The sequence below is a fragment of the Aspergillus versicolor genome (genome assembly GCF_001890125.1).
Source record: "Aspergillus versicolor CBS 583.65 unplaced genomic scaffold ASPVEscaffold_1, whole genome shotgun sequence".
NCBI lineage: Eukaryota > Fungi > Ascomycota > Eurotiomycetes > Eurotiales > Aspergillaceae > Aspergillus > Aspergillus versicolor.
This window is the reverse complement of record NW_024467524.1, coordinates 1,423,237-1,451,011: the sequence shown is the minus strand read 5'-3', so window position 1 is coordinate 1,451,011 and position 27,775 is coordinate 1,423,237. Positions and strand designations below refer to the sequence as shown.

The window sequence follows — 27,775 nt, the reverse complement described above, 5'->3', positions numbered from 1 at the left end:
GCAACTCCCATTTCATTCATGTAATCAAGGCGAACCATCTATTCATATACATCGAGCCATCCACTCGGCCAGATATACTAACCTAAGACACTACCTAGAGCCGCTCTATAACCTTGACCATTATCTTATCTAAAACCGTAGCCTAATACCTAACGGGGCTCCTCTAAATGACAGATGTCATAACCATTCGGTCCAGTGAACTAAGAGCGATACATGTTCGAACGGGCATGGTCAAGGGTGGCCTGTCGGATCAATATCGGTTACCGGTGCGGATAGGATGGATGCGCAGGTGCGGCGGCTCGGAGAACATCGACCGGTCACCTTAGACTAGCTCCCTTGAACCTCTTAGCAAGTTGTTCACTTTCAGATTTGGGAGACTCAGGCCTTGAGGAGGAAAGGTAACGTTTTCCGGGCTGGGGCACAGGGCGTGAAGAATCCAGCCAGGGACGCTTGGGGGGCCGCTCACCGCTTTCCTGAAGAATTGCCATTAATGTTGCCCAACCGGGGGTATTGATGAGCTGAAGGCCATCTGTGGGATTCCGGGTTGTAGCTACACGGCAGAGGAGTGCTTCCTCGTCCTAATTTTTTGGTGATGTGCGGTTAGTTGACGTTTCTCGGAGCGGCCCGAGCGATCCGATGATAGAACTTACCTTGCTGAAAGTAGACAAGGAGCGAAGGAAGCATAGCAGATGGAAGTCGGACACCGCACGGATTGACCTATCTGGGTCGTGGGACACTAATTTTCGAGCTAGACTGTGCAATTCCTGCCCCTCGCCAATAACCTCACGGTTCTCAATCGGGTATGTGCTGTCAATGAAAAGTGGTTTGGATTCCGTGGGGAAACCGTGGGTCAGAGTAACCAAAAGATACTCGACCGGGAAGCTTGGTTTTGCGTTTACCTGCGCGGATACTCCGTATTCGTTGATCTTCCGATAGAAGACCTCGGGTATGTACCGCGATTTGTTGTCGCCATCCTCCTCTGATTGTACTAGCATCACCGATGGTTCGGCGGATGGCTCAATTATATTGGCCCTGACCATCTCCACTGCTGAGACCGAGGCCTGGTAAGAGCTGATGGTGATAGCCCCCTCATCATCCCCACTAACAACACAAGTCACAAAGTTGGATCCAAAATGGCCGGTTCGGCTCCACCTCGTTGTCTTGGGGTGCTGTGTTTGTAAACGTGACGCAAACGCAATTTCCAGAGAAGAAAGGTAGTACGAGTCAATATGTCGTTTGCAGATCACGGTACCATCGCCTCGCCCGGAATCGAGCAGGTCAGTATAAATGACTCCAACCTTTTCAAGACCGCAGAGGTGTGCAACTTCGTCCACTTCCTTTTCTTTCTCCCAATCGTGAAGTGTAACCCCATCAACTTCATCCACTTGAGGTGGCTCATAGATTGCCTGTACGACAGCCTTAACTCCAAGGGGCACCTCTGTGTATTCTTCGAATGTACCATAAAGGTATCCAAGGCGCTGGGTGCCCGACTTGCGCCAGAAGTCAAGCAATGAATTGATGAGATCAGGTGTGGAAAATTCTACATGGTCAACCATGCGATATTCTTGAGGTTGCAGACTGATTGCACTTGGCTGACATTTGGTACAGATTCCTTCTGGCCAGGGCGGATGGCCAGAGGGGCAATCTGGTCTTACCCGGTAGTATGGCTCATTTAGGGGAGGCATGAAGGAGCTCCCGAGTTCGGGTTTATTCGTTGCAGCATTGATTTTGCGCAAGTATGAGTGAAATGACAGGTGTTTGATCTTCTTCTCTCCAAGATATTTCGGGTCGTAAGGTTCAAGTGGCATGCAGTAATCGCACATGCCCTTTCCACTGTGTTTGCACATCTTGTTGTCACGGGGTCGATGGATTTTCCCATCCTTCTTTTCCAGGCGGTCGTCAAGAGCTGACTGTCGAACTGCTTCCCAAGGGTTCTTGACGGTAACAGAGGCGGTGCTGGACGGTAATCGAGAACTGTCTGGAGCTACGGGGGCTCCATTCAGACGTCGTGCAGATGATCCTGCAGAAACTCCTGCAGAAACTCCATTGCTGGCGCCATCTTGAAGATCATGCTTTGATTGGTATCCGACGTAGAGTTTGTCACCATGCCTAGATATCCAACGTTAGAGATTGTTTGCCGCAGCGTTATTGCTGTTGCTAACTTTAATCCAACTTGCTCAAAAGAGACTCCATCCAACGTTTCCAGAAGTCGCTCATCACCGGAAGCACCAATAGGCTTGTTAGAGAGCCTAATCGAGGAAGGTTGGACATCGGAGGGGAGGTGTTCCAGAATCTAAAGCTCAAATCAGTGTCTGTCCGCCCACCATATTGATATAATGGCAAGAAGAATAAAATATAAAGATAGTATATAAGTCATACCTTTGCTTGGAGAGAGGGGAACAAATCTTGCGGGTTGACGTTCAACCGAAACTGACCGTTCCGGCTCTCGAATCTCAGAATGATCGTGCGGGACGCCATGACAGCTTGACGGTGATAGACTGGCGGATTTGGACGTGTCTAAAGGCAGAAATCAAAACCGTAGGTGTGAGTTCATTCCGATAAGGATGACAGTTTCCGAGATAGAAAGGAGTGGGAAGGGAAGGCAAAAGAAGATAGTTGAAAGATAAAGTCAGGTCAGCGGCTCTGTGTGGCACTTCAGTCCATGTCGTAATGCCCCAGTACCTACTATATTCTGCCGGTCATATGTGACCGCCTATATAACCGCCTGCTAGTTACAATGATCCATGGACATTCTCCATCTCAAATTCTTAATTAAACAAACTCGAGTTCTCTAACTTTAAGTAAGCGATGGAAGTTCGACACGCGGAACGTTGTTGCTATCTCTGTGGGAAGTGCCACGTGCCACGAGCCCGGTACCTCAGTTTGTTTACTCGCTAGGCGATTTCGAAGACTCGAAGAGCAACGGCCATGAAAACAATATGATCGATTATTGACATCATCCTAGTGATCAAAGTTTCGCTCTTGTATGCATGGCCGAAAAGAATATCAACGAACTCTCAAGGTCAAGGCGGCAAGCAAGCAGGCGGCGGACGTTGAGCCACGTACAATATCAATCAATTGGTAGTAATTATTGACTCATAGCATAAAGTACAATAACAAGCAAGATATACACACGAGAAACTAATAAATCATTCTTCCGACACCATCGCTCTCAGCCTATCCTCAAGCAACCGCCTCCCTTCCGTGGTCTTCCACACCTCGTGTGGCGCATCCTTGACAATATCCCAATTTTTGAGATTCTTCGTGATGCTAGTCAGATCCTCCTGCTTATCAGCCCACCTATCACTCTTCTTCACTTCGTCCCCAGAACTAATAACCATCAACGGTGTTTCCGCCATCTGAACATGCCGCGCAGCTTGGATTTCAGATGAGGTCAAGGACTCGGCGACTAGATTCTCCTGGAGCTTCGCACGGATGAATTTGCCCGTTTGATAGGCACTGCGGCCGAACACACGGTCCTCGCGCGTACGATGCCTGAAGATAGCGCCGAATATACGGTCCAGACCTAGCGGTGAAAGGATGCCGCGGACCCATAGAGCGAAGCCGTGGCCCGGATCGCCGATGTCGGATAGGTAGTCTTCGTGCAACGGATCGATTAAGAAGATGCCGTTGACCTCGAGTAGGTGGCGACTCGCGAAGATCCGGTTGTATATACTTCCCACGCCTGCAGAGACGAGAACCCAGGGTCCTTCTTCACCAGCCAATGCGAGCGCCTCTGAGAGTGCATCTGAGGCCATTCCAGCTGAGAACGGGGAAGGAGCATTGTCAGACCACCCAATCCCTGGTCTATCCCAATAGCAGTAGCGGGATATAGCACCCTTTTGCTGAAGCTCGTCGATGAATGGCTGAAGAGTATGTTCGACAGGCCCTTCACCACCTTCGACGAGAACGGTTGGTGTTGAATCGTCATCGGTCGAGTTTCCTACACAGTCAAGATGTACCTGGTAGTTGTTACCGGTGACGTAGAATTTCTGCCCTGGGGGTTGGAGGGTGGCGTCTCGCGCTCGGAGCGCTAGTGTGATCATGAAGAGCACGGAAATTATGGCTATAATGGCCATGAAGAGAGTCTCAGCTAGCACCGCAAGCCATTCTCGTAGAGACCGGCGGGTCTCCTCACGGCCTGTGAGCCGCTCTTCCTCCTCTCGTTTACCCCACGCGACGAAACGGTTCTGCATAATGTTATAGACCGCGACAAGAGTCGCCCAGACAACAGTAGCTATTCCAACCCAGCCTTCCTCCAGTCGTATGTGTGGCACTGCGACTGTTATGCACATGTCGATGAACAAGAATAGGGCGAGCACGAGTCCCCATACTGTCATCGGCTTCGAGGGGACGGCAAAGAAGATAAGCCCGAATAAAAGGTATCCAACGGTTAACGTAGTGTAGGCAAAGGCGAAGAAACCGGATCCGCGAGTGTGTAAAGCCGGTGCACTGACGAAGAGGGATACAAGCAGGAATGTCCACCAGACGAAGCTGACGGCGAGGAAAGTAGAGGTGAGACCCCGTAGAGCTCGAACGCTCCAGAGGTTGTAAGGAGAGACCTAAAGTACGAATTAATTTCAATCGCAGTACATAAATAAAAATCCAGGAGCTCGTGAACATACAGCAGGGTCATCAGGACTCAAGTACCGCTCGGTCTCGCGTGGGAGAAGTCGAGTTCTCTCATCTGGAGCCGGATACCGTTCCCGATCCTCTCCCTCTTGATGCTCATCTTCTCGATTCTCATGCGTCTGTCGTTTAAAAATATTAACCATAATGCCGGATATATACAGCTTGATTATCTCACGGTCTGGAGGAGGTGGCCAGGAGACTGGAATTTCCCAGTTTATAAACCCGCGGCGATCAAGGTGGTGTTGACGTCATTGCAGCAACATTGCTGAGAACCATCCATGGAAGATTGTGTATCATGATCGGTTGTTTATACCACCATGTTGTCCATTAGTTGGAATAACTCCATCAATATATAGAAGAGGAGCTGCTTTGGAGTAGTGCGCACATCCGAGCTGGACGTGAAAGATCGACCCGTGTATGTAGACAGTAGAGAGAACGGGTGGGGTTGACCAAGCTACTGAAGCTTTCCCCCACCACAAAGCAGCCGACATCTCCATTCCTCGCCTGCTTTATATCATTCCAGACACTATACCGACATTACCTGTAGAAAAAACTATGAGCGACCTGCAAAAGTCCTTCGCGAAGTCGAAACTAGCCAAGCTACCCCCAGAGCCCCCTCCCATTCCCGAGACGCTTGCCGAGGAGGACGGCGAGTCTTCAGCTTCCTCAACAGATACAGTGACTCCCTCACCAACCAAACAGCTATTTGCCAGACCGGGAGGCCGTCGAGGGTGCGTACGCCTTATTTTCTTACGTTCTGCGACGACATATACGATCTGAGACTAATGCAAGGCACAACGAGCAAGATAGATCATCAACATCCCTCGAATGGACCGACTTCTTTGCCCAGGAGCTCTACCTCTCACGAACAATTAATGATATTGACATCGTGCACCATGCATATATTACTCCACCGACAGGCTCAGCTCCACTATTCGTCATGCACCACGGTGCCGGTTCGTCTGGCCTTTCCTTCGCAACCTGCGCCGCAGAGATTCGCAAGATCCTCCCGAACGCCGGTATACTTTCTCCCGATGCTCGGGACCATGGCAGTACATCTGTAACCAGGGCAAGTGAAGTCGGGGATGCCGAACCGGCGAAGGTCCAGCTTGATCTGAGCTTGGATACATTAAACCAAGACCTCCTCTTCGTTATCCGTGAAACGCAGGCCAAGATGGGCTGGGAGGCTCTGCCAGACATCGTCCTTGTCGGACACAGTTTGGGAGGTGCGGTTATCACGGACGTTGCGAAAAAAGGTGAACTCGGTGCCAAGTTACTAGCATATGCTGTTTTGGATGTTGTCGAAGGTACCTTATAATCTCACCCTGATCATTAGGGCCTGGCTGCTAACAGTCAACAGGATCCGCAATGGACGCGCTCCAAAGTATGGAAACATATCTCTCAACCCGGCCATCACGCTTCCCATCTGTAGCTTCCGCGATAGAATGGCAGTACGTTTCTCCACTCCAGTCTACAAAGCCTTGCTAACAATTGCCTACACAGCACACGATCGCGCACACTCCGCAATAGAACCTCCGCCCGCGTTTCTGTCCCATCCCTTATCTACCATGAAGACACACCCACAGACCCAGCAAAACCCTGGATCTGGCGTACTAACCTCGCCGAAACGAAGCCCTTTTGGGAAGACTGGTTTGTCGGGTTGAGTCGGAAATTCCTGGAGGCTCGCGGAGGGAAACTCCTGCTTTTAGCTGGCACTGATAGACTGGATAAAGAGTTGATGATTGGCCAGATGCAAGGTCTGCTCTTAGTTTTCCCCTCTCCCATCTTCCTTCCAAACTCAAGAGAAGAGTTGCGCATACTAATTGTTGAATGTGCAGGGAAATACCAACTCCAAGTCTTCCCAGACGCAGGTCACTTTATCCAAGAGGATCTACCTGCCAGGACAGCGCAGATTCTTGTCGATTTTTACAAGCGGAATGATCGCAGTGCACTAGTTCTTCCTCCCAAGGTAGCCGATATGCAGGCATCCGCAGCAATGAAAAAAGGAACAGTCACTGGCTTACCTTCGGAGAAACCCGAGGGTGGGAGTACAGGTTCTTTTAAACGGTCTTAATTGACAAGCCTCATATCTTACACATATAATATTATACCGGGTACGGTGAAGCTGGTCTTCGGTACATGTAATAAACGAAGAGAGCGATTAAGAAGAGAATTTTATATCTCAAATTCACGATTCATTATGCCTTGAAAGCTGCTTGCTAGTAGTTACGTGATAGTAATATCCAACCACCCCGAAGGAATTAAAAAACACCAATGCCCTCTTCAACCCAGCCGGGACGCCGTCAGGTTGACCTGCCAAAAGCCCATGCAAAACGGATTATCCCCCTCACAGGAAGTGTGATGTGAGGCATAACCTAAGGAAAATAGTTCGAAAAGAGACGCGCGTAGACGTAAAAAGAAATGGGTATCCGGCGCTCTAGATGTGCGCTCAAATTTCCTCGTGAAAGACTTTGTTCAATCAGGGAAGATAAGCGCCGCCAGCAATAATCAGGTTCATGTTGGTGAATTTCACCTTATACACGGGACTCTTCTTGGTTGGGAAGGCACTGATCTGGTCTGGCGAGACGACAACGTCTTTGCCCTTTTTCTTTCCATGGCCCATTCCGGGGCCGACAGCGCTTGAAGTCTGTGCGGCATTCGCGGTACCGGACGCCCCATCAATCTTCGTGCCTGCGCCGCCTTCGCCAACGACTCGGCCCTGGGATGAGTCCTGTGCTGGGCCGGTGACATCCCATACGCGGACTGTGCCGTCTGCGCCGCCGGAGACGAGAACGTTCGATTCTACGCTCCAGCTGAGGGACCATATTCCTCCCTTCCCGTGGCCGCGCATGCGTTTGAGGAGGCGGCCGGGTCCTAGGTCCCATAGCAAAATGGAACCGTGGTCATCTGCCGATGCGAGGGTTCTGCCGTCACGGCTACAGGCGAGTGCTGTGATGTTGCCGGTGTGGCCGGTGAACATACGGACTGCATTACCAGTTGTTACGGCCCACATACGTACTGTATGGTCGGAGCTACCGGTGAAGATGTAAGCGGAGTTTGGATGGAAGCAGACGCAGTCAACGTCGTCATCGTGGCCGACAAAAATGCGCTGTTGACGAATATGGTCTGTCACCCAGAGACGGGCTGTTTTGTCGTGACCTCCAGAAACGAAGTAGTGGCCGAAGGGACCCCACTGGAGATCCCATACTGGTTGATCATGACCCTTGTACACAACCATGCATTGCCATAGGTCGAGGGACCAGAGTCGAATGGTTCTGTCAGCAGAGGATGAAAGCAACCAGCGGGCATTTGTTGGCGCAACGGCATTTTCGGTGGGGGTTGCAGATGGGGCAAAAGAGACTGCGTATATTGGCCCTGAGTGTCCGATTAGACGGCGTGAATTCGTTGGGTGGTCGTCCACATTGTCATCTGCTGAGGTGATCTTCTTTCCGTCTAGACTCCAAACGCGGATGTATGACTCCTGCATACCAGCTGCAACGAGTAGATTGTCATCCGAAAAGTCTAGACAATTGACCCTGAATCAAGTTAGTAAGATAAAATCTTAAACTGGAGTTCTCGAACTAACCCATCGTAGGTGTTGTGAAAAGTGAACATGCAAACACTAACGGCAGGACCGACACCCCCGGTCCTAGATTCAATTCGGAACCTATCACGGTTCTCTTTGACTTTCTGCACCTCGATGGCCACATCGCGGGCAGTCGATGGAGGATATGGAATATCGGCGCGAGTCGGAGCTTCGTCGTCATCCTCTTTTTTGATCATTTGGTCAAGCTCCTGCACTAGAGTGCTTTGACCAGGAGCTGGCGGAGTCTTTGCGTCTTCGTCTGCGAGCTCCGCACGCACATCACCTTCGAGATCCTGCTCCATGGAAAGTTTCGCTAGTTTGAGTCGGGGCAAAGTACCAGCCATCGCAGGATTATCACCGGTGTATGCGGAGCCAGGGTGATGACCCGGAATACCCTCGTCTTCGGTGGGGAAACTCTGCCCCATACCAGCTTGGGTGAGCATCGCCGCAAAGCTGAACCTATCATCGGCGGCTCGCTCTTTGGTGATAATGGTACAAAAGCTGCTTAAAATCGCCGACATGACCGAACCACCTTCTTTCTGCTTGCTTTCAAGGAATTGCATCAAGCTGCCAAAGGCAGGATTGCTGAGCACTAGGCGATACTTGTTGCCACGGTATAATTTGGCAATCGAATTATCTTGAACATGTTCGGGCAGGCTGATGGGCTCCAAGGCCCGCACATCCTCCGTATGCTCTGGCAAAAACAGATTTTTGTTGGCCTCAAAGAACTGCTTAGACTCAGGTGTGTATGAAGAGGTCACCATATTCAAGAAAGAATAAACAAAAAGTGGCCATAGTACACGTCTCAGTTCCGGCTGTGGAAGTATTAGCATATCGCAAAGGCACTAAGAATGAGGTCGCACCTTATACAGGTCTAGATTATCTTCAACCCAGACCTTGAGCAAATCTAGTGAACAGAATTAGCGTTGTCTAAAGAGGGTAAAAGAGCTGTTAACCATCTTACCAAAACCAATCCTGTACTTAGGACGAGCATCTTCTCCCAAGGGAGGCAATGGCCTGCCATCTATCTCTTGATTCGCAGACTCCATACGAAGCATGGCCTCCGTCCGACTGTACCCCTTCTTAGCGAGGTAGTCGATGACCTGAGGAAGTCAGCAAGACATTAATAAACACCGAGCCGACAGATGCAATGGCTAATCTTAAATTCCAAGCAAACAAATGCCAAACAGCAAGCTGGAGAAGGTGCTCACAATTTGGTTCAGGTTTTGTTGCGACATCGCTCCGCTGGGTGGAGGAGGAGCAGGACCCGGAGTTGGCGCTCCAACAGGTGTTGAAACCATTTGCTGTTGATGGGAAGGCATCGATACACCAGCACCGGGGCCCATACTCCCACTTCGCGGAGCAGGGCTCGGGGCCCCGCCAGGCGCAGACATGTTCACTCGCCCTGAGGCGCTCTCAGCCTACCTAGCCTATTAGGTGTGAGAGATTAGGCCCTAAAAGCGACGCGACTGGTATGCTGAGGCGCAAGGACGCAGAAGCGATGATGTCTATCCAAGACGTCTTTTTGATTTGATAGAAGTTGAACGAAGGTCAGTCTGTGTTTATGTAAGCATGGCTCCCCGAAACCATCACGTGACTTTCTATCACTTAGTTCGGGAATACAACCATGACGATCCATCTTCCCCAGTAATTCCTTATAAATCTTCCAACACAAAGCCAGAACGGCTTTAGATGAGGCGGCAGAAATATGGCTGAAGAAAACGGCACCGAGAAACCAGTTCAGGTTTTCAATTCGGCCGACCGCATTCGCCAATTAAATGAAATTGACAAGGTACGACCGACTCGGAACTGCGACTTGAATTTCCAGATGCTCATTCCAACGCTGATTCAAGAGTTCTCTACTAACTACTAATTAACTTTATAGGATGTAGCCAAATTAATTCACTCTGCTGGCCTTGCAATACAAGCACTCACAAATGCGAGATCCAACGACCCCTCATCCGCGGACAACTCGATTGATTCACATAAAGCTCGCTTCAAGGAAGCTACATCACAATACTTCGCACTCCTCTCGTCAATTGATGTTCGACTCCGCCGCCAGGTCTACGCACTGGAAGAAGCTTCAATTCTAGCCCCAGACTCGTCTTCTAAGACCGGCGACCTCTCTGGCTCGGCTGCAACCGCAGCAGGCGCGTCCAATCCATTGGACGTTAGCTGGTTGAACAGTAGGAAAGATACTGTGGGTAAAGAGAAGGAGGCGGAGCTATGGGCGGCTGCGAGACAATTCGTTGAGCGAATTAATCAGGCACATCCTGGCGGACAGACCGGGGTGAAGGGAGAAGGAGGCCAGGAGAGCATGGGGGTGGATTGATTTCTCTCCTCTGGTTATGATGAGCAGGCGTTTTATCAAATTTTCACGGAGAGAGGATACCCCGGTCATAGCCAGGCGCTGTTTTGCATGGCTTGCAGGAGCGATCCCTTTTACTTTTACCGTCCCCTTCTATTGGATGAGCGCATTGCGACCGGTACTGGATAACCGAACTCCTTTTATGATACCCGAATTCGAATGCACTGCTATAAACACTGTCTGTACAAATTACGAAGCGCCTTTGTGGATCGTAGATCGACTTTAATTGCACACAGACCGAGGATGTACCTACAAGGACTAGCCCCGCACCCGCAGGATACGCAAAAATAACTACTGATATTTGAAACAATCGCTATAACCACCGAACCCAAGATCCTGCCTACCGCTGCAGTCCTCGGAGCATCTCCTGTTGGGTGGCCCTGTCTCTATTGGTTTCCGACAGTGGTCCAACGCCTAGGTAAACGGTTAGCTTTTAGAACCAAAACCTCAGGATCGAATAAAAGCAAGACTTACTCCTGAGTTCGCCAACAACATCCTTAGCTTTACCAAAGTAGACCTCCTCTGCAAGTGCCACAAGTTAGCAAGGATCCTTATTTACCTGCGGTGGGCACCCCTTCAGAAGGAGAATATTTGGAGCACATACGCAGCAAATTCCTCATTTTCAATTCCATATCTTCCACCAGTTTCCCGACGTTGGCGACATGGCTTGCATCAGAGTCAACGGGCAAATCGACCTCGATCTGTCGGGTCATGTTCCCACTCAGGTCCATCTCACCAAGAGCTTCGGTTTCGTTGGAGAGGTGAAGAATCACTGTACTGGTCAGTTTGTAGTGAGCCTGACGTGCTCGATCGGTCGCTTCGAATACATGGATGCTGTCCCACTCGCCGGAGTGCTTGCCGCCTGGAGATACCCCTGTTCGTGGGCATATATCATCAGTACCGGAGCATCATAGACACGGGAGATTATCACTCCCTGTAATGCAAGACATCATTGCGATTAAAACGTACCCTTCTTCAAGAGAATAACGCCGGCAAACCCATCATCCAAATCCCAGAAGTAGACACTTCCAACACCACCCTCGTAGTAGAGTTCCCGGTAAACATCGAACGCTTCGTTCGCGGCAACCTCCAGCCTTCTCACTCTCTCGCTCGGTACTGTGCCATCGTCGAGCGGTGGGTCGAATTCATTGCTCCAGGGAGATCTGTAGCTGTCGCCATCACGGTTGTAATCGCAGAGGAGGTAATCCCGCTTCGTCTTGGGGCAGCGACGGATCTCGAGCGGCTGGTCGACGGAGGACAGGAGGTCTTCGGTAAGGTCTGGGATAATGGACGTAATGGCCTGTAGATTTTGCTTTGTATCGCGGGGGTTCAACCGCCGGAGAAGGTCGCTGCAGGAAGCATTGGTGTCAGTGGTAGGCTGCAGGCGGGGTTGGGCTTGGGGTAGGAATCACCCCCCGTTGGCATCTTCGAGAGAGGAGAGGCGGATTGGAGGAGAGAATCAATTTTACTGGGTTAAGGTACTTACAGCGCACTATCGAATTGAGCATCTGCCATTGTTATGGAATTCTGGAGAGTGTAGCTGAGTTCTGATGATGTTTACTGCTTGCTTCGGAGGTGTCCCTGAAGGCGGACGGGAGGTGCGTGGGCGCAGCAGTCTGACGTGTGTACCTATTAGGAGCTCCACACCTCTCCCCGCTAAAGCTACTGTCCCAAGTATGGATCTCATCAAGTATTGTTTTTTATATGTAGAGAGCCTAAAAGCCCTTTAAATTATACTGGCCTATCATTACTCATCACTGTCATAATCAAAAATAGCCCTCCGTTTCTGAATAGATCCGCGTCCGGCGTCCGGCGTAAGCAAAGAATTGGGATCAGGCAAGTCAAACTCGTCTTCAAGAGTGACAAGCTCACTGACCCTACGTGGAGGCTGAAACGGCTTCGGGCGCTGACGGCCCTCAGGTGCTGAGAACAGCTTGCTCGGGGATGGGAGATCTAAATCGGTATCCTCATCTTCAGAGACCCCCGGCAAAGGGTGGGGTCTAGTAGGCTTCGAGTTAATTTTGGTTGAGTGCCGACGTGGTCCACCCGTTGAAGACTTGCCAGGGAGAAGAGAGTCTTCGGAGGATAGTTTCGACTCGCGAGCTATTACTTCTTTGAAACGATCCTCACAGTCTGCCCCGACTTGGTTCATTCGCTGCAGTGCGCCGATGACACGCCGGGTGAGGGAGCTGTGTCTCACCATCTTAGTTGGTCGCTGGACTGACTGAAGTTGCGGGAAAGCATCACTCCGAGGATAGCGGATGAACTGTGGACTTGTTCCTCCTACATCCTGGTAGTTCTGCTTGAGTTCCTTTTGCTGAGTTGGAGTGAGCAGGACATCGTCGACGTCTGGAACTAGAACAGGCTCTGGTGTCGGTATCCGGGGTTTAGGTTTCTCCTTCGGTTTCTCCTTGGGTTTTGATTTCGGCTTCGATGTCCCTGTCAGGGTCGCTGCCGTCGTGAACCCTGTTTGGACGTTATCGGGCATGTGGAATTGCTTCGGAGGCTTCTTCGGGAGTCGTCCTTTGCGTTTCTTAGGCTCTGGTAGATCTCCGGCTTCATTCTCATCCGGTATATCGATATGTCGTTTATCCGGGGTAGGTTTCATGCCACTCGGTAGGATGCGCGGAGATCTATCATCGTGGAAAGTGAACTGTGTGCCGCTTGCTATCAATTGCTGCATCTTTTCGTAGTTGTCTTTCGCTTTGAGATAATTCTCCTCTTCCTTTCCTTGCATCAGGAGAAGGGTAATGTTACCGGCTCTTTTTCGACCTGTCCGTCCCATGCGTTGCAGCATGCGGATGGGAGAGGCGGAAGAATCGTAGCAAACAATGAGGTCGACTTCCCCAATATCCAACCCTTCTTCACCAATTGAAGTCGCCACGATGGTATTGTAAGTTCCTTTCTTGAATTTTTGGACAATATCAAGTTGGGTCTTCTGACCCATTCCCTCTGATCCCTTGGCGCTGCTCTGCCCAACAAAAACGTGAGGTCGAATCATGGGTTCATATCTCTTTAACACCCTTGTCACTTCTTCAGCGCTGTCTCGAAAATGCACGAAAATCATGACTCTGGTAGCTGTCTGGTTATCGCCGGTAGCCGTATGGGAACCTTCACCAGAATCCATAAAGTGGTTCAAGACAACCTGCTTTAGGTATTCTAACTTTGGATGGCCAATAAACTCAGGGTTCTTGGTCCATGGGCTGAGGTAGTTCATGAGCTTCTTGAAATGCTCGTCTTGTACGATCTGACGCTGGTACTTTCCACCTTTCTGTCCATCAGTATTAGATTGGAAGTGTAGTAGATGGCGATATAACGGAGTGATTCCATGATATTTGAGCAGATCGATACCGTGCGCCATACTCGCGAGAACAGTGAAGATCGCATTGACCTTTCCCTTCAGACCAAAGTTTGCATTCCTTCCAGCATCAGACATCATCCACTGCTGTCTCGCCTTGGTAAGTCCGTATGGTGTTAATGCCATCGGATCCCGCCCCCAAAAAGCATTCAGGGTACGGAGCTGATCGACAAGTGGTTGTAATGTGCTACTCAAAAGGTCCATGCATAGAATCATTTCATCCGAGTTCTGGAATGTTTGGATATCGGTGTTCCTGGCGTGCACATACTCTCGGATATCGAGTGACTGCTCCGTACGGATTTCTACCCTCGAAATATCAAGTCCATCAACAACAGCTTGCACCGATTCGACTGTGGAACCGGGTGTTGCGGTTAAAGCTAAGACGCGAAAGCTCTGGTTGAACCGCCGGAGAAACTTGACCACTTCCACATAGGCATAGCCACCAGTAGCGCGATGGGCCTCGTCAACAACAAGTAACACAATCCGTTTTGGGTCGGCGATCCCTGATTTGAGGTCGTTGGTTAAAGTCTGGGGAGTCATAAAAAAGACCCGCTTCGCCTTCCATTCCTCTGCACGAACCCCAGGCGGAGCTTCGCCTGTGAGCATGGTTGTCTGTGAGCGCGGAATACCCGCAATTTGTAGACATGCAGATATCTGTTGAGCTACCAGCGGTTTCGTAGGAGCAACGAATATAATTTGAGCATCTCGAGTCCAACGTAGCCAATTGAGCATAACAGTGGCAGCGATAAAGGTCTTCCCCAGGCCAGTAGGCAGAGCTACGAGCAAGTTATGAAACAGGCCTTTTTGAGTGATATTGAACTGGTAGTCGCGAGTCTTGCCCAGGTTTGTGGGATATATCCATGTCTCCAAGGAGTCTTGATTGAGTTTGTGTTGAGTTGGAGGCTCAACCTTATCTGGCGGGGATATCATCTGTTCACCACGTGGGGGCTGGCTTGCCGGACTTCGAGCAGCTATATCAAATAAGGTCGTTTGACGCACGCCTAATGGACGCATCCGAGCCTCGGATGTGGCCCAAGGTACTTGTGGCGTTTGCCTTGTCGGCGGTGATAAAGATAGATCCGAATCGAAAGCATCGTCCGGGATGTCATCAAAGAGATCTGCCGACTCGGCTGTGTTGGGCGCTGTGGCAGACTCAAGGTCTTTTGAAGCGGCCGAGCTAGTATCCCTTGTATTTTCCTCTTCAAATGACTGCAGAGATGCCTCGATCGCAGCTTTTAAGCCTTCATCGTCATCGCCATAGTCGTGCTCCCGGCCGGGCTCCTCAGCTTGAAGCTCGGCGTCGGCTGTGTCAACGACCGGAGGTGGTGGAGGGACGGGATCAGGTTTCTTCCATCGAGGGCCACGAATCATCTCAGGTGGTGACGGGGGTTGGGTTAACTGCGTGACGAATATGTTGTCCCGTATGCTGCTTTGCTTCGAAACGAACGTCTTATATTTGGACTTCTGCTCCCCTGGATCGTCTCGGGAATAGAAAGATGATTGCCGCGAAGAACGTCGGCGGTGCTCATCGTCATCGCTGTAGGAATCAGACTGGGATCCGAAGCTCTCGTTGTTACTCTCGTCACTGTCGGTTCTCCGGCGCGACCGCTCGCTTCGAGAACTCACACGGCGTCGTTTTGCTGATCTCGGGGAGTCATCGTCGCGGACCACAAAATCGTCCAGGTCATCGTCCAAGTAGTCGGAGGAGCCTCCATCAAGGTCGGACATGTCGGGTTGCGGCGTCTCCCATGAGGACAACTTAGAGTGGCAGATGAAGAGAACGCGACGCGAGGCATCACGAAACCACGTGACTATATTATGCCTCAGGCTGAAAGACCGTTATTTCGGGCCAATCGGGAGGGCGAGCTTCGATGAGATAAAAGCGGACTCATTTTAGTGCAATCGGGGTTTGCTTATCAGTTTGAAACCGGTCCAGAACTCCAGAAGGGACTTTGTTATTATTATGGGTCCACTACTCGAGCGCCCCCCGGATTTCCCTCCGTCTCGAGTGTTGACTCTCTGGAAGCTTCTCGTCCACTCGCAAAACCCAAGCAGGGCAATCTCTCATTTGTGGCCAATCTGACCCCTCACACCAGAGGAAGAACTAAATAAATGACCAGCTAATCCCAAACGGTGCTACAGCCAGGCGACCTTGATCGAGCAACTCCGCCCGAACCAGGGAATTGATCGGTGCCACAGCTCCTCGCCTGGTGAAACTCAGCTAATAGCAGGCCGCCATGAGGGACAAGTCTGTCGGGGGTTTCAATCATAGCACCAAAAAAAGTCCCTGAAGCTGTCTGATTCACGCTCGAATTGCCGGAGCCTGTCTCGTGTTGCACCAGCTGCCAATGCTGCAGTAGCCTGCGCTTTGTTCTTTTGCTTTTTTGCCCCCGGTTGTTTTCTTCCTCTTTTGTTATTTCTTCTCCTCTTCCTCTTCTTCTTTTCTCTCCATCGTCTTTCGTTTGATCTCTCTGCCAGCTTCTTTCCTTTGACGAATCTTTTCATTAGAACCATCACGTCTGTCGTTTCTGACTTGTCAAAATGAAGTTCACTCTTGTTGCTCTGACCTCGCTGCTCGCTCTGGCTGCTGCCCAGGACTCGTCCTCGAGCACCAGCGACGCACCGGCGACCACCCACAGCCCAACTCCCCAGGAGACGTGCTTGCTTGCCTGTACGTGTCGTGGCCTCCGTTGCAACATGGCCATATACTGACTATCCCAGGTGACGAGAAGGACGCCTGCTGCAGAGCCAAGTGCATGAACGTGCCCTGCCCTAGCGACCAGCAGGCCAACGACACCAACTCTTGCGTTTCCAAGTGTGACCAGGGTGACGGCTCTGAGGCCGATGCCAAGGCCTATGCTGAATGCCAGGCCAAGTGCATTACCACCACTTTCTTCCCCGCGTCTGCGAGCGCAACCGACTCTGCTTCCAGCACCAGCAGTGGTGAATCGAGCGCCACCACAACCGGCAGCTCTGACGATGACAGCGACAGCGACTCCAACAACGATTCGGAAGGTATGTTTTCAAGGGCTGTTCCCCTGGCCAATCTGGACTGACTTGGTTTGTAGACTCCGACTCCGCCAGCGGCTCTGAATCCGGCTCTCCTAGCCCGACCGACTCTGGAGATGAACCCGATGAGTCCAACGCTGCTGCCAAGCTCGGCGCATCCGCTGCTGGCCTGGCTAGCTTCCTTATCGCTGCCTGGGCTCTGTAAGCAGCTCCTCCCAGCGCATTGGGTTACACGCATGATGTGAAAATGCAGTGTGACTAGGTACATGAGAGACGGTGGATGCGATTTGTTTACCGGCTACTTACATAGTCTTTACTTCTCTGTTACTGTAATAATCATCTGAGCTTCGATACCATAATACTTATTTGAACAAGTTGTCTGTCCGATTCTCGCAGTCTTCAATTGGGTTAAACCCTTATTCAAGTTCGCGTCGTAAATTCGCCAAGTTGGGTTTCAGGATACACATCCATGCCGATCAGCGGTGTCATCTCTGCGATCTCTCCATAACGTTCACCCCTTTGTCCCCCCACATGGGTGTCTCCAGCCTTGCACCCACAGTCCCACTCCAGTCCCTTTCTCATTTCGTATTAAGGTTCTCCCTTGCAATTTCCAGTCGAACGCCCTCCAATTCTCTTTGAACCGCCCAGGAACCTTATGATCGATAGTCGGCGTCCCAAGCAAAGCCAGAGCAGGGCAGACGAAGGCCAATTCCTTTTCGAACCCGATTTCATCACCTGTGCCGTCCATAAATAGTCAATTGAGCTCCTTACCTCAAGCTAGCGAAGCCTCTTCTCCGACAGTCCTACTGGTGCTACAGTTCGGCTTTTTCCGACACACGCGAGTTGGCGCCACTCTTCGCTGTACATTTACTCTATAGGGAGTATTCCATGTTTCCTGGTAAGAACTCGAAACGCCCAGCTTTCTCGTGTTATCCGGAAGCGCACCCTTTCTTGGAACAATGACATGACTTGCCTAAACAAAAACTCATATTCGCGCCTCCATCCAGACTGGATGGTCCCGGACTCGAGTTACCTGTCAAACTCTTAAACATCAACTCAACTCATGGTCACTTTATCTCCTTTCAACCCGCCATACATGCAAATTCCTGGATAATCTTATTATCGCAAAACTCATGCACTTTCATCCCACTTTCGCGTCCTCCATACTGACAGTATTAACCTGGGCAAATTCCACATGTGGCTCTGCCTGCGACGCCACTGCCTTCTCTGGGCCTCACACTCACCGTCGACAGCACTGGAAGCCTGAGGGAGAGCCCTACGGGGAGTGACCGTGCGCTGCCAAACAGTGACCCGGTAGAGTATGCGGCTGATGGCCCTCCACATCTCAGGATTGGTCTGGATTACAGTACCTTGCCAGGGTTCAGAAACAACACACGATGACCCAACGTCACGACCTAAGCATGCTTTACTAACATGTTTAGAATGTAATATTTAGGGGCGTAAAAAGACCAGCTGTCCTAATTATTTTGGTGTTTCAGATAGTATTATAAACTAAACACCAAAATATGAGGCAGAGACTAACTTCTTTGACACGCCGCCACTCCCTTTGATCAATGGCGCTCTCAGCGCATGCAGTTGACCGAGTAAGGATAGCAACCTGTTTTTATTGTCTACAAAAAAAGACCCAGTGTCCTGTAAATAACGGGAAGCTATACCCTGACGTTGCCAGCGGCTAAACACTACACACAAGACCTAACTCCTGGCCAGGCTACGGTAGCAAATCCGCAGCAAGTCGTTTTTCTTCATACAAAGTCTTTGGATTATTTAGTTCTGAAACAACTAGAACATGGAAGTCAGAGCTCATGCGCGGGATACCTACCAGAGAGTTGAGGGGAAGTAAAAGGCTATACCAGTATAGCCCACGTACGAGGCACGCTATACCCGATCTAGTAATTCATCGTCACCAGCGTAGACTACAGAGTCTGTACTTGTTCGCCTTATCCTACTCCGTACACAAGTCCCTACTTGACCTGTTACCTAGGCACTTAGGCATCCATCTCCAGGTTGCACACATCTACCTGCCTTAACCTCCCACGTAATCGAGCCCCTGCAATTGGATTCCGCATAAATAAAGATCTCACTCCCATCACACTCGCCCGCCCGCCCACAGCAAAAGAAACAGCAAAATGTCTCAACCCTCACAACCACACCAGCTCATAGCCTCAATCTCGGAATTTGTCACAGAATGCATGAAAGACTTCGATCCCAGCCACAACCCCCAACACATCCAACGCGTCGTGAACCTCGCCCTGCGAATCCTGAGGTCCGAAAAAGCAGAGACAAAGGCAGGGGCCCGAATCGATGAGCTCACTGTGCATCTAGCAGCCCTGCTGCACGATATCAGCGATAGAAAGTATCTTCCCAAAGAGGATCCAGCGGGGTCGGACAATACGGCAATCCCGCCGCATAAACTAGTGGAGCATATTCTGCGCACGCATGGAGCGGATCCAGCTCTCGCGGGCAGGGTGCAGACAATTGTCTCGCATGTCTCGTATACGACTGAGTGCAAGGACCCCGGGGCTGTTAAAAGGTTGATTGAGGAGGAGGGGTACGTTGAGCTGGCGATTGTGCAGGATGCAGATCGGCTGGATGCCCTTGGTGCGGTGGGTATTGGGCGGTGTTTTAGTTTCCTTGGGGCGAAGGGGAGGGATATGCTCAAGGAAGGGGAGTTGTGGGAGATGGAAAATTCGATCCGGCATTTTGGTGAGAAGTTGGAGAAGCTGGAGGGGATGATGAAGACGGGGACAGGGAGGAAAATGGCGAGGGTGAGGACGGAGAGATTGGCCGAGTTTCGGAGATGGTGGGAGGAAGAGATTGAGGAGGCTTCTGTTTAAGTATACGCTACAATTGTTATGATATAGTAAATAAATGTATATTGGAGCATTTCTTGTCTATTCTCACTGGGTATGTAACATGCGCACCAAAACAATCAGAAAACCGAAGGAATGCAAGGCTCGTCAGGCCAGTGTTGAATTTAACGCAAGTCACGCGCCGTATTAAAGGGTATGTGTCTGGTAGAACGGCAGATATGAGTGGTGTAAGTCAAATAAGCAATCCCCAACGCCAGCCCAATATAATATCTAATATTTGGATAAAGTTGGTATGAATATATTCCCGATATATGTCGTATACGATTCAACTCCTATCGAATATAGGCAAAGGATTAAACTCGATCAACGGCGAAATCCAGTACCTCACAATCGTCTTCGAAAAACCCGTCTTCGCCACCGGCGTGGAGCGGGGAGGATGAGTGCTTCTTCTTCCGCCGGGTAGTAATGACCACTTCTTCAACGTTGCCAGTGCTATTGCCCATGCTGATTAGATTCTCAATCCCCTCGCCCGATCCAGGCTGATGCTCATGCACAGCATTGTCGCCTTCGTCGTCGCTGCCGGTGCTGATTCGACGAACGTGTATCTTGGACACTGGCATACTGCCACCGAAAACCCATTGGCCATTGGGAACCGTATCCTTTGAGTCATCTGCTTCGCCCGTTTCAGAGTAAGTAAACAGGCTTACCCTCTGATCTGTATGGAAGGGCTGGTAGGGCGCATTGGTTTCTAGTTCTGCCTGGGAAAGTGGCTGGCACTTAAGCTTCGATGACGCAGACGGTCGCACGGTGGACAATGGCAGGGGTACAGACGCATGGACAACTAGTTCCGGATTGAAGTTGCTGATTGCCATAGGTCCACAAGGACTTGACAAGTTCGCAGGAAGCCGGAACTCAATTTCTTTACTTCCAACAACCGACTGTGGTTGTTTTGGTTTGTTAGAAGAAACCGAGCGTTTGATTCTGTGCAGTCGGAAGTAGCCATTTGATATCAGCGCTAAGAACGGTTGGCCCTTGTGGATAATCCAGGTGACACGGGATGCAGCAGGTTCGCGAGAAAAACCAGAAATGTGCAGTCGGTTTTCTCCCACATGTCGAAGAGTATTGACTGTTCCACTCGCGGCAGCTCCCATTGATTTGCTAAGGCCAGCAGCCGCTTTGCCACCCATCCCAGCAGCAGCAGGGATAGTAAATCCATTCATGGCGGGGAATGCAGCACCAGCAGATGGCGCACGGCCCCTGACAGCCTCGAATATGGGTTGGGTCTTACCCCCAACAAGTTTCATGGCCGTCGATAGCGCGTTCGTGTTTGTCGGACGCACAGCTAGGTCATCAGGAGGAGCATCATTTGTCGGCGGCTTTCCACGTGGAGGTCGAGCTCTGCGGAATGGAGGCCATTGAAAGGCACTTCTCGGGAGGTCAAAGACATGTACTGTTCCTTTGAGAGTAATCACAGCTAGGCGGTCTCCAGAAGGTGGGCACCAGATTACGTCCACGATATGCGACTCTGTCAATCGGGAGTACCGTGCGACTTGGCGCACACTTGCAGCTACTGCCGCTGAGTCCTCGGACAAGAAGAGTCCAGCGCGGCAATACTTTGCTTGCATTAGATCCCATATATATTGCACGTCTCCTTTTTTACTAGCTGTGAGGAGCATGAGACCACTAGGGGAGAATGACAGAAAACTGCAACCATTCGGCACTTGGAATGTGGCAGCAGGGCTGAACAGAATTGCATTCTTCGTGTCTCCCCCTTCGTCGAGCCTTCTGAGGTCTAGTATTGACACTAGATCTGGCTCGGCCGGCGAAGTAGTCTGAGTCTCTTGAGCATGTGTTGGTGGGAAAATGTTGTATCCCTGTTGCGGGAAGTCCGTAACTTGGGAGCGGCGCTGTTGGGAAGTTTGCTGCTGGTCTTTGTTCCAATAATTATTCCAGGCTTGCAAGCCCTGGTCGCTCATCCAGCGAGCTCCTCGCACAAACTCCTGTGTGACACCCCTAGCCATTTTGTCGAGAAAACTCTCACCCTCACCTACATCGGTGACGCAGGTAGTCGCCGGACGCGATGGAGGACTGCGAGTCTCAAGCCCAAAGACCTTCCCTTGTATCAAAGGTGCTGGTACTATTCCACCGAGGGATGCTCGATACGTAGATGATGGCGGTACAATTGCCAGCCATCTCCCCTTCAGTGCAAGAATTGGATTATCAAATTTGCCGATTGCATGAGGAGAGTCATTTCGAGACGCATCTGGGTCCGTTGAGCTCGATGAGGTGGAGTACCGCCTCGTTTCCCTCGACTGGACACTGGTCCAGGTTTTCCCTAGGCACTGGTACCTGCTCATACTATATATATAGACCTCTCCGCTCATACCAGACGCTAGGACAAGATAGCTACCGCTTGTGAGAAGCTTTAGATTTCCCGCAGGTGCCGGCGCAAAATTAGGGAGTCCAGGGATGTTCTCGAAGCATGGACTGGGTTTTGTGGTGAAAAGTGTTGCGATGTAATCACCCGTCCGAAGTGAGTATATCTCGACTCTTGTTTGGTAGAACCGGGTGTCGTCACGATTCAGGCGTTTATCAGCACTAGAGTAACGCCCCATGGGAACTGAAACGTCATTTGATTCAGAGCCAGCAGATGAAGCACGACCCTCATCGTCGGATGGAATACAAGGGCCATGAACGATAACTGCCACATGCGGCCGGGATGCTGAAGTTGAGTCATCGCCTGTCAGAATCTTTGCATCGACTACCCTGCCATTGATCCCATCCAAACGTCCAATCGGACGGGTCTTGCGGTCTTCGACAGCCAATACCTCCAAAGTACCATCGCTGCCGACAAGAAGAACACTGCCCGCCATACGTGACAATTTGAATGAAGGGCTGGAGATCGTATCGAACGCGCAGAATGAATACTGCGCCTCCATTGGGGACCGACTTTGACCGGAGGGTGATGGAATATCAATCTCAGGAGCTCGATAGAAGTGGGCCTGCGGTAAATGTGGTGGAGGTATCCGGTCACTAAAGGGAGTATTGACAGACTGGCTTTTGTGTCTATCCACCGACTGCTGACGCGAAAAGCCGCCGCTGGAGTAACCATTCCCGTAGCTGAGAGGCCTTGTCCTGGGTGGGGGAGAGGCGGAAGATGGATGGCTGAAACCACCCTTGTCCTGACTTGTTAGGAAACCACCAAAAGGGGACCCGCTGGCAAGGTCCTCCTCAAGACCTTCATTTGGCGGGCTCTTTCCGAACGGGATTGATCTAGCCCAACTATTCGTGCGGTACGCCAAGTCTTGCTCGGGGGTGTCCCTGAGCGTGTCCAGAGCATCGAGGACCGGCGACACAATCTTGGTATCAACTTGGGGCCCTGTAGGCGGATCAGGGTAGGAAGACGGCTCAACTTGTGAGGGCGGAGACCCGTCCAATCTAGGGGTAAGTTAGCAGCAGTCCTCTGGATCCAGCTCCAGGATGTAGAGCTGATGGGAGAACTTACAAATCTTCCACGGGTGCCTTTGGAGTCACTTTGGCAGCCTTGTTCTTCGCCTTGGAGCCGCTTTTTCCCTTTTTCTTGCTTTTCCCTCCGGTATCATTATCGGGCTTTGGGGGACTGGTAGCTTCCACAGGGTCTATGTCGCCCGGTAACCGGCTCTGCTGGCGAAACAAATCGTCCGAAGCTGCCGGGGGCATTCAAATGGATGAACTGCCTCGATGAGGCAGGGCGGTATCAGCAAGAACAGCCGCCCTCAATACCCCTGTAAGAGGGCCGAGAACGGGCGTTGATAAAACGAGCAGATTATTAGGAACTATGTGCTGCGACGGTCCCCTAATCGATGTGTACCTGTATATAGCGGAGCTGTCAGCATGAGTCATCACAGAACAGCAGGCGATGACGAGTATTAAGATATGCTAACCCTTCAAATGTAGTATAGAATAGGTCTCGGTTGTATAGTGACAGAAAGCGAGGTGATATTTATCAGTTGGAGGGGACAAGTCGAGATAGCAAGGTATCTCGACGGGGGAGCTCGGTGATACGCGTCGATCCGGGGAACGGGGACAAGGCGGAAGCTCAGCTTTAACCGGTGTGTCCACGCTTCACAAAACTAGCGGGAGAAAGTAATCGGGAGGTATATCCAAGATTCGCAAGCTGGTCAAATAGGCGAGATAGAGTAGCAAGTCGGGTTGTTGAAGGAAGGTGGGAAGTAGATAGCGATAGAGGGGCGATGATGGGGTCGGAGAGGGGGAGGGGAACCGGATCAGGTCAGGAGCATACAGGAGGTATTGGAAATGACATCGATGGTTTTGGTAGGCTGACTCAAAGTTGGGTTCGTAATTTTCCCACGACTCCCATCTTCAGGCAAAGACCTCATGTTAGTAACCCTTGGAGCCACTGCGCCTCCGTCTTTGTAGGCTCGGAACTCGCGCCAGCACCTGTTGTTGGGGGTTCCCAGAGGGGTTCCCATGACAGGGAGTAGCACGGCGATTGGCTGCGGGAGACGATATAATACAGGAACCTGACGGGTTGTAACATGACGCCAGCGCGAACAATGACAATACCTTTGTAATGGCGGCAGTTCGCCTTTGAGAGACGCTCGAGAAGATGTAAGGGACGCGGAGGCTTACTACTGCCAGCAGATCTAGGAAAAGAACACCCCGGTCTTTTGGGATTTGGACTGATGGCGCAGCTGCAGATGTGACTCCGTTTAGTATGTATGGAATACAGCCTGTTACACATGAGGGGTAAGAGTCTCTCAACCCTGAACTGGACGCATTCCCTAACGGCATCATCCGAATGCCATGGTTCCTGCCCATCCTCTCCTTGGTTCCACTTCAAATGTTCAGTTCGTCTGAAAGGCGACCGTTTCCAACCGTCCAGCAGCTGACAACAGTCTTACAAGCATCCCCGTGACCCAGGGTCACGAGGCATGATGCCATCAGCTTTCCAGGTCAGTGCCAGGGTCAACTGCAATGATGACGCTTATGATCGGGTCAAATCCTTATTCTGATCCTTTCTGGTCCGGGTTGGACTTGTTTGGGGACCCCTTGGTGCGTATCTGGAAGTTTAACGTTGTGTATCATAAGCTCTCCTTTCCCCCTTGGAGTAACTATACCCCAAACGGAAGATAAATTAAGGTAAAGATATCAAGAACAGCTTCCATCCGCTCAAGTATCACAGATCATTGCTCCGGCAAAGCGCGATTATAAGGTAATAAAGAACTATTGTTACAGGCTATCAAGTATAAACCCAGCACCCCCTGGGGCCTTGAAATATCATCCTATACACACCCTTCCACCATTCAGGATATCCATCTCTTCAAGTCTTCTTCTTCGCGGCAGCAGCCTTGGCCTTGGCCGCCTTCTTCTTGTTGCTATTGATCATCACGATTCCAATGAACGTACCAACCACGGCCGAACCCAGGAGCGTCAAAAACACGGGGATGCGGATTGCCCATACGCGAGGAAGGAAGAAGGCATGGAGGGGGTGGCCAGGGTCGACGAATGGCTAGCAAAGTTAATCAATTGTCCAGAAATGGGATAACGTTTTTTTGGGGGAAGGGGGAGAGATACCATAAGAAGTGTCCACGCCGTGTAGTAGAGGAAGATCGCAGTAGCGGCCAAAAGCATGGCGGATCCCACAAGTTGGCCCAGCTAGAATATTTTCAGTCAGCAAACTGAATTCCTCCTTGGTTAACAATCAAAGGAAAATTAAAACTTTACCATAGTGACAGAGAACCTAGTATCACCAAACACGGGCAAAGACGGTGTCTGAAGCGGTTTTGTTGTATACGCGACCAGGAGACTCGGCCAGCCTGGCTCCTGGGCAGTCACGTGAAGAAATCGCGCTAAGACTCTTCTTTCGCCGCCTCACGTTCCGTTCGCAAGACCTTCATCCCAGCTCGACCAGCTCGAGATTCTGGCTCAAAACACGGAATACCTACATCTAGTTGAAGACGCCACAGAGATGTCGGATCCCGTCGTTTTGCAGTCCGCCGTGCGGGTGCCTACGCCTCCGCCAGGCGCTTCCTATTCTCCCCAGCCATCCGGCTCACGAAAGCGATCGCCTCCCTCTCGTTCACCTTCGCCTAATCGACGTCGTTCGCCCCCTGGTGACACTGTGGGACCTGATGGAGATGTGCCGCATATCGATTCCGACCGTGCGATCGAGCGAGAGCGTCAGCTAGCGGAGCGAGTACGCGAACATGAAAAACAAGAAGCCGCGCGAAAGCCTATGACTGAGGAGGAAAAACAGGCCTCAGCTAAGGCGGAATATGAGAAGCTCCTCAACATGCGCTCGGGTGGCACCTATATTCCTCCCGCGCGACTTCGCGCTCTCCAAGCACAGATTACAGACAAAACCAGCAAAGAGTACCAACGAATGGCCTGGGAGGCTTTGAAGAAGTCGATCAACGGTTTAATCAACAAAGTCAACGTCTCAAACATCAAATACATTGTTCCAGAGCTTTTCGGCGAGAATCTTGTCCGTGGCCGTGGTTTGTTCTGCAGGAGCATTATGAAGGCCCAGGCGGCAAGTTTGCCTTTTACGCCGATCTATGCTGCCATGGCGGCGATTGTCAATACAAAGTTACCTCAGGTTGGAGAACTTCTCTTGAGCCGGCTGATCATCCAATTCCGAAAAGCTTTCAAGAGAAACGACAAGGCGGTGTGCATATCGTCGACAACGTTCATTGCGCATCTATGTAACCAACAGGTCGTACATGAAATGCTTGCGGCGCAAATATTGCTCCTTTTACTTCACAAGCCCACCGATGATAGCGTCGAAATTGCCGTCGGGCTAACGCGGGAAGTTGGCCAGCACCTGGAGGAAATGAGCGGGCCCATCGCGTTGGCAGTGTTCGACCAGTTCCGGAATATTCTCCACGAAGCCGACATTGACAAGCGTGTGCAGTATATGATTGAAGTTCTTTTCCAGGTACGCAAGGATCGATACAAGGACAACCCAGCTGTCAAGGAGGAGCTTGATTTGGTGGAAGAGGAGGATCAGATAACCCACCGAATTGGGCTGGATGACGAGATTGAGACTCAAGACACCTTGAACATATTCAAATACGACGCCCAGTGGGAGGATCATGAGGACGCCTACAAAAGATTGAAAGCAGAGATTCTCGGGGAAGGGAGTGATGACGAAGACGAGAGCGATGACGGTGACGAAAGCTCAGAGGAGGAATCCGAAGAAGAGCGACAGATGGACATCAAGGATCAAAGCAATACGGATCTTGTGAACTTGCGCCGAACGATTTACCTGACAATTATGTCCAGTATCGACTTTGAAGAGTGTTGCCACAAGTTGATGAAGATTTCGTTGCCAGCCGGCCTGGAACCGGAGCTTCCCTCAATGGTCATCGAATGTTGCTCCCAAGAGCGGACATACTCGAAATTCTATGGTCTTATTGGTGAGAGGTTCGCAAAGATTAACCGTCTCTGGTCGGACCTCTTTGAGAACGCATTCGCCAAGTACTACGACACTATTCATAGATACGAGACCAACCGGCTGCGCAATATTGCTCGATTCTTTGGACACATGCTGAGTACCGACGCCCTCGGATGGCATGTATTGTCCATCATTCATTTGAACGAAGAAGAGACGACATCGAGCAGCCGTATCTTCATCAAAATTCTATTCCAAGACCTCGCGGAGAATCTTGGTATACCAAAACTACGAGAGCGCATGACCGATGAGATTCTACGTCCAAGCTTCGATGGCCTGTTCCCCACGGACAACCCACGCAACACGCGCTTCTCAATCAACTATTTCACCAGCATCGGTTTCGGTGCATTGACAGAGGAGATGCGCGAGTTCCTGCAGAACATGCCCAAACCTGCAGTTCCTGCCTTGCCACCCGCTCGCTCGGAGTCTGTCAGCTCACGATCATCGTATTCATCACGTTCTCGTTCTCGCTCTTACTCATACTCCCGCTCTCCGTCCTATTCCCGGTCTCCGTCTCGAAGCCGTGGCCGGCAAC

At 50.9% G+C, this 27,775-nt stretch overlaps 12 protein-coding genes across 12 annotated transcripts; 5 read left to right on the top strand and 7 right to left on the bottom strand.

The window, feature by feature from the left end:
* Nucleotides 1-237: 237 nt before the first annotated feature.
* npl4 (nuclear protein localization protein 4) lies at nt 238-2,639 on the bottom strand. Its single transcript, XM_040811050.1, has 5 exons — nt 2,380-2,639; nt 2,163-2,293; nt 651-2,109; nt 467-578; nt 238-327 (listed from the first exon to the last, which is right to left on the bottom strand). The coding sequence occupies exons 1-5, from the start codon at nt 2,476-2,478 to the stop codon at nt 323-325; spliced, it is 1,806 nt and encodes a 601-aa protein (XP_040662080.1). The 5' UTR covers nt 2,479-2,639; the 3' UTR covers nt 238-322.
* Nucleotides 2,640-3,149: 510 nt separating this feature from the next.
* ASPVEDRAFT_48545 (uncharacterized protein) lies at nt 3,150-4,775 on the bottom strand (the record flags this gene model as incomplete). Its single annotated transcript, XM_040814025.1, has 2 exons — nt 3,150-4,562; nt 4,626-4,775. 2 exons carry the CDS (start codon nt 4,773-4,775, stop codon nt 3,150-3,152), a joined length of 1,563 nt encoding a protein of 520 aa, XP_040662079.1.
* Nucleotides 4,776-5,040: 265 nt separating this feature from the next.
* Nucleotides 5,041-6,840, top strand: ppe1 (putative ribosomal protein/carboxylic ester hydrolase (Ppe1)). Its single transcript, XM_040811049.1, has 5 exons — nt 5,041-5,363; nt 5,443-5,939; nt 5,993-6,083; nt 6,136-6,389; nt 6,471-6,840. Exons 1-5 carry the CDS (start codon nt 5,188-5,190, stop codon nt 6,704-6,706), a joined length of 1,254 nt encoding a protein of 417 aa, XP_040662078.1. The 5' UTR covers nt 5,041-5,187; the 3' UTR covers nt 6,707-6,840.
* Nucleotides 6,721-9,663, bottom strand: ASPVEDRAFT_35689 (putative transcription initiation factor TFIID subunit). Its single transcript, XM_040811048.1, has 5 exons — nt 9,430-9,663; nt 9,183-9,321; nt 9,082-9,125; nt 8,219-9,033; nt 6,721-8,168 (listed from the first exon to the last, which is right to left on the bottom strand). Exons 1-5 carry the CDS (start codon nt 9,610-9,612, stop codon nt 7,112-7,114), a joined length of 2,238 nt encoding a protein of 745 aa, XP_040662077.1. The 5' UTR covers nt 9,613-9,663; the 3' UTR covers nt 6,721-7,111.
* A 263-nt stretch (nt 9,664-9,926) lies between these two features.
* ASPVEDRAFT_181938 (mediator of RNA polymerase II transcription subunit 11) lies at nt 9,927-10,550 on the top strand (the record flags this gene model as incomplete). Its single annotated transcript, XM_040808883.1, has 2 exons — nt 9,927-10,010; nt 10,104-10,550. 2 exons carry the CDS (start codon nt 9,927-9,929, stop codon nt 10,548-10,550), a joined length of 531 nt encoding a protein of 176 aa, XP_040662076.1.
* cap2 (F-actin-capping protein subunit beta) lies at nt 10,471-12,173 on the bottom strand. The gene is made up of 5 exons (XM_040811047.1): nt 12,073-12,173; nt 11,556-11,935; nt 11,191-11,460; nt 11,061-11,108; nt 10,471-11,000 (listed from the first exon to the last, which is right to left on the bottom strand). The coding sequence occupies exons 1-5, from the start codon at nt 12,099-12,101 to the stop codon at nt 10,927-10,929; spliced, it is 801 nt and encodes a 266-aa protein (XP_040662075.1). The 5' UTR covers nt 12,102-12,173; the 3' UTR covers nt 10,471-10,926.
* Nucleotides 12,174-12,333: 160 nt separating this feature from the next.
* Nucleotides 12,334-15,315, bottom strand: mph1 (3'-5' DNA helicase; the record flags this gene model as incomplete). The annotated part of the gene is made up of 1 exon (XM_040805867.1): nt 12,334-15,315. One exon carries the CDS (start codon nt 15,313-15,315, stop codon nt 12,334-12,336), a length of 2,982 nt encoding a protein of 993 aa, XP_040662074.1.
* A 764-nt stretch (nt 15,316-16,079) lies between these two features.
* Nucleotides 16,080-17,331, top strand: ASPVEDRAFT_231478 (uncharacterized protein). Its single transcript, XM_040809523.1, has 3 exons — nt 16,080-16,615; nt 16,666-16,959; nt 17,029-17,331. Exons 1-3 carry the CDS (start codon nt 16,486-16,488, stop codon nt 17,196-17,198), a joined length of 594 nt encoding a protein of 197 aa, XP_040662073.1. The 5' UTR covers nt 16,080-16,485; the 3' UTR covers nt 17,199-17,331.
* A 1,769-nt stretch (nt 17,332-19,100) lies between these two features.
* Nucleotides 19,101-19,808, top strand: ASPVEDRAFT_122567 (HD domain-containing protein; the record flags this gene model as incomplete). Its single annotated transcript, XM_040805999.1, has 1 exon — nt 19,101-19,808. One exon carries the CDS (start codon nt 19,101-19,103, stop codon nt 19,806-19,808), a length of 708 nt encoding a protein of 235 aa, XP_040662072.1.
* A 329-nt stretch (nt 19,809-20,137) lies between these two features.
* On the bottom strand, nt 20,138-23,483 carry ASPVEDRAFT_48537 (uncharacterized protein; the record flags this gene model as incomplete). The annotated part of the gene is made up of 2 exons (XM_040814024.1): nt 20,138-23,222; nt 23,290-23,483. 2 exons carry the CDS (start codon nt 23,481-23,483, stop codon nt 20,138-20,140), a joined length of 3,279 nt encoding a protein of 1,092 aa, XP_040662071.1.
* A 1,373-nt stretch (nt 23,484-24,856) lies between these two features.
* Nucleotides 24,857-25,577, bottom strand: ASPVEDRAFT_231330 (dolichol phosphate-mannose biosynthesis regulatory protein). Its single transcript, XM_040809522.1, has 3 exons — nt 25,512-25,577; nt 25,362-25,442; nt 24,857-25,296 (listed from the first exon to the last, which is right to left on the bottom strand). The coding sequence occupies exons 1-3, from the start codon at nt 25,512-25,514 to the stop codon at nt 25,108-25,110; spliced, it is 273 nt and encodes a 90-aa protein (XP_040662070.1). The 5' UTR covers nt 25,515-25,577; the 3' UTR covers nt 24,857-25,107.
* A 178-nt stretch (nt 25,578-25,755) lies between these two features.
* Nucleotides 25,756-27,651, top strand: ASPVEDRAFT_107572 (uncharacterized protein; the record flags this gene model as incomplete). The annotated part of the gene is made up of 1 exon (XM_040805600.1): nt 25,756-27,651. A coding segment is annotated over one exon (1,896 nt), but the record flags the coding sequence as incomplete, so codon positions are not given.
* Nucleotides 27,652-27,775: the final 124 nt, after the last annotated feature.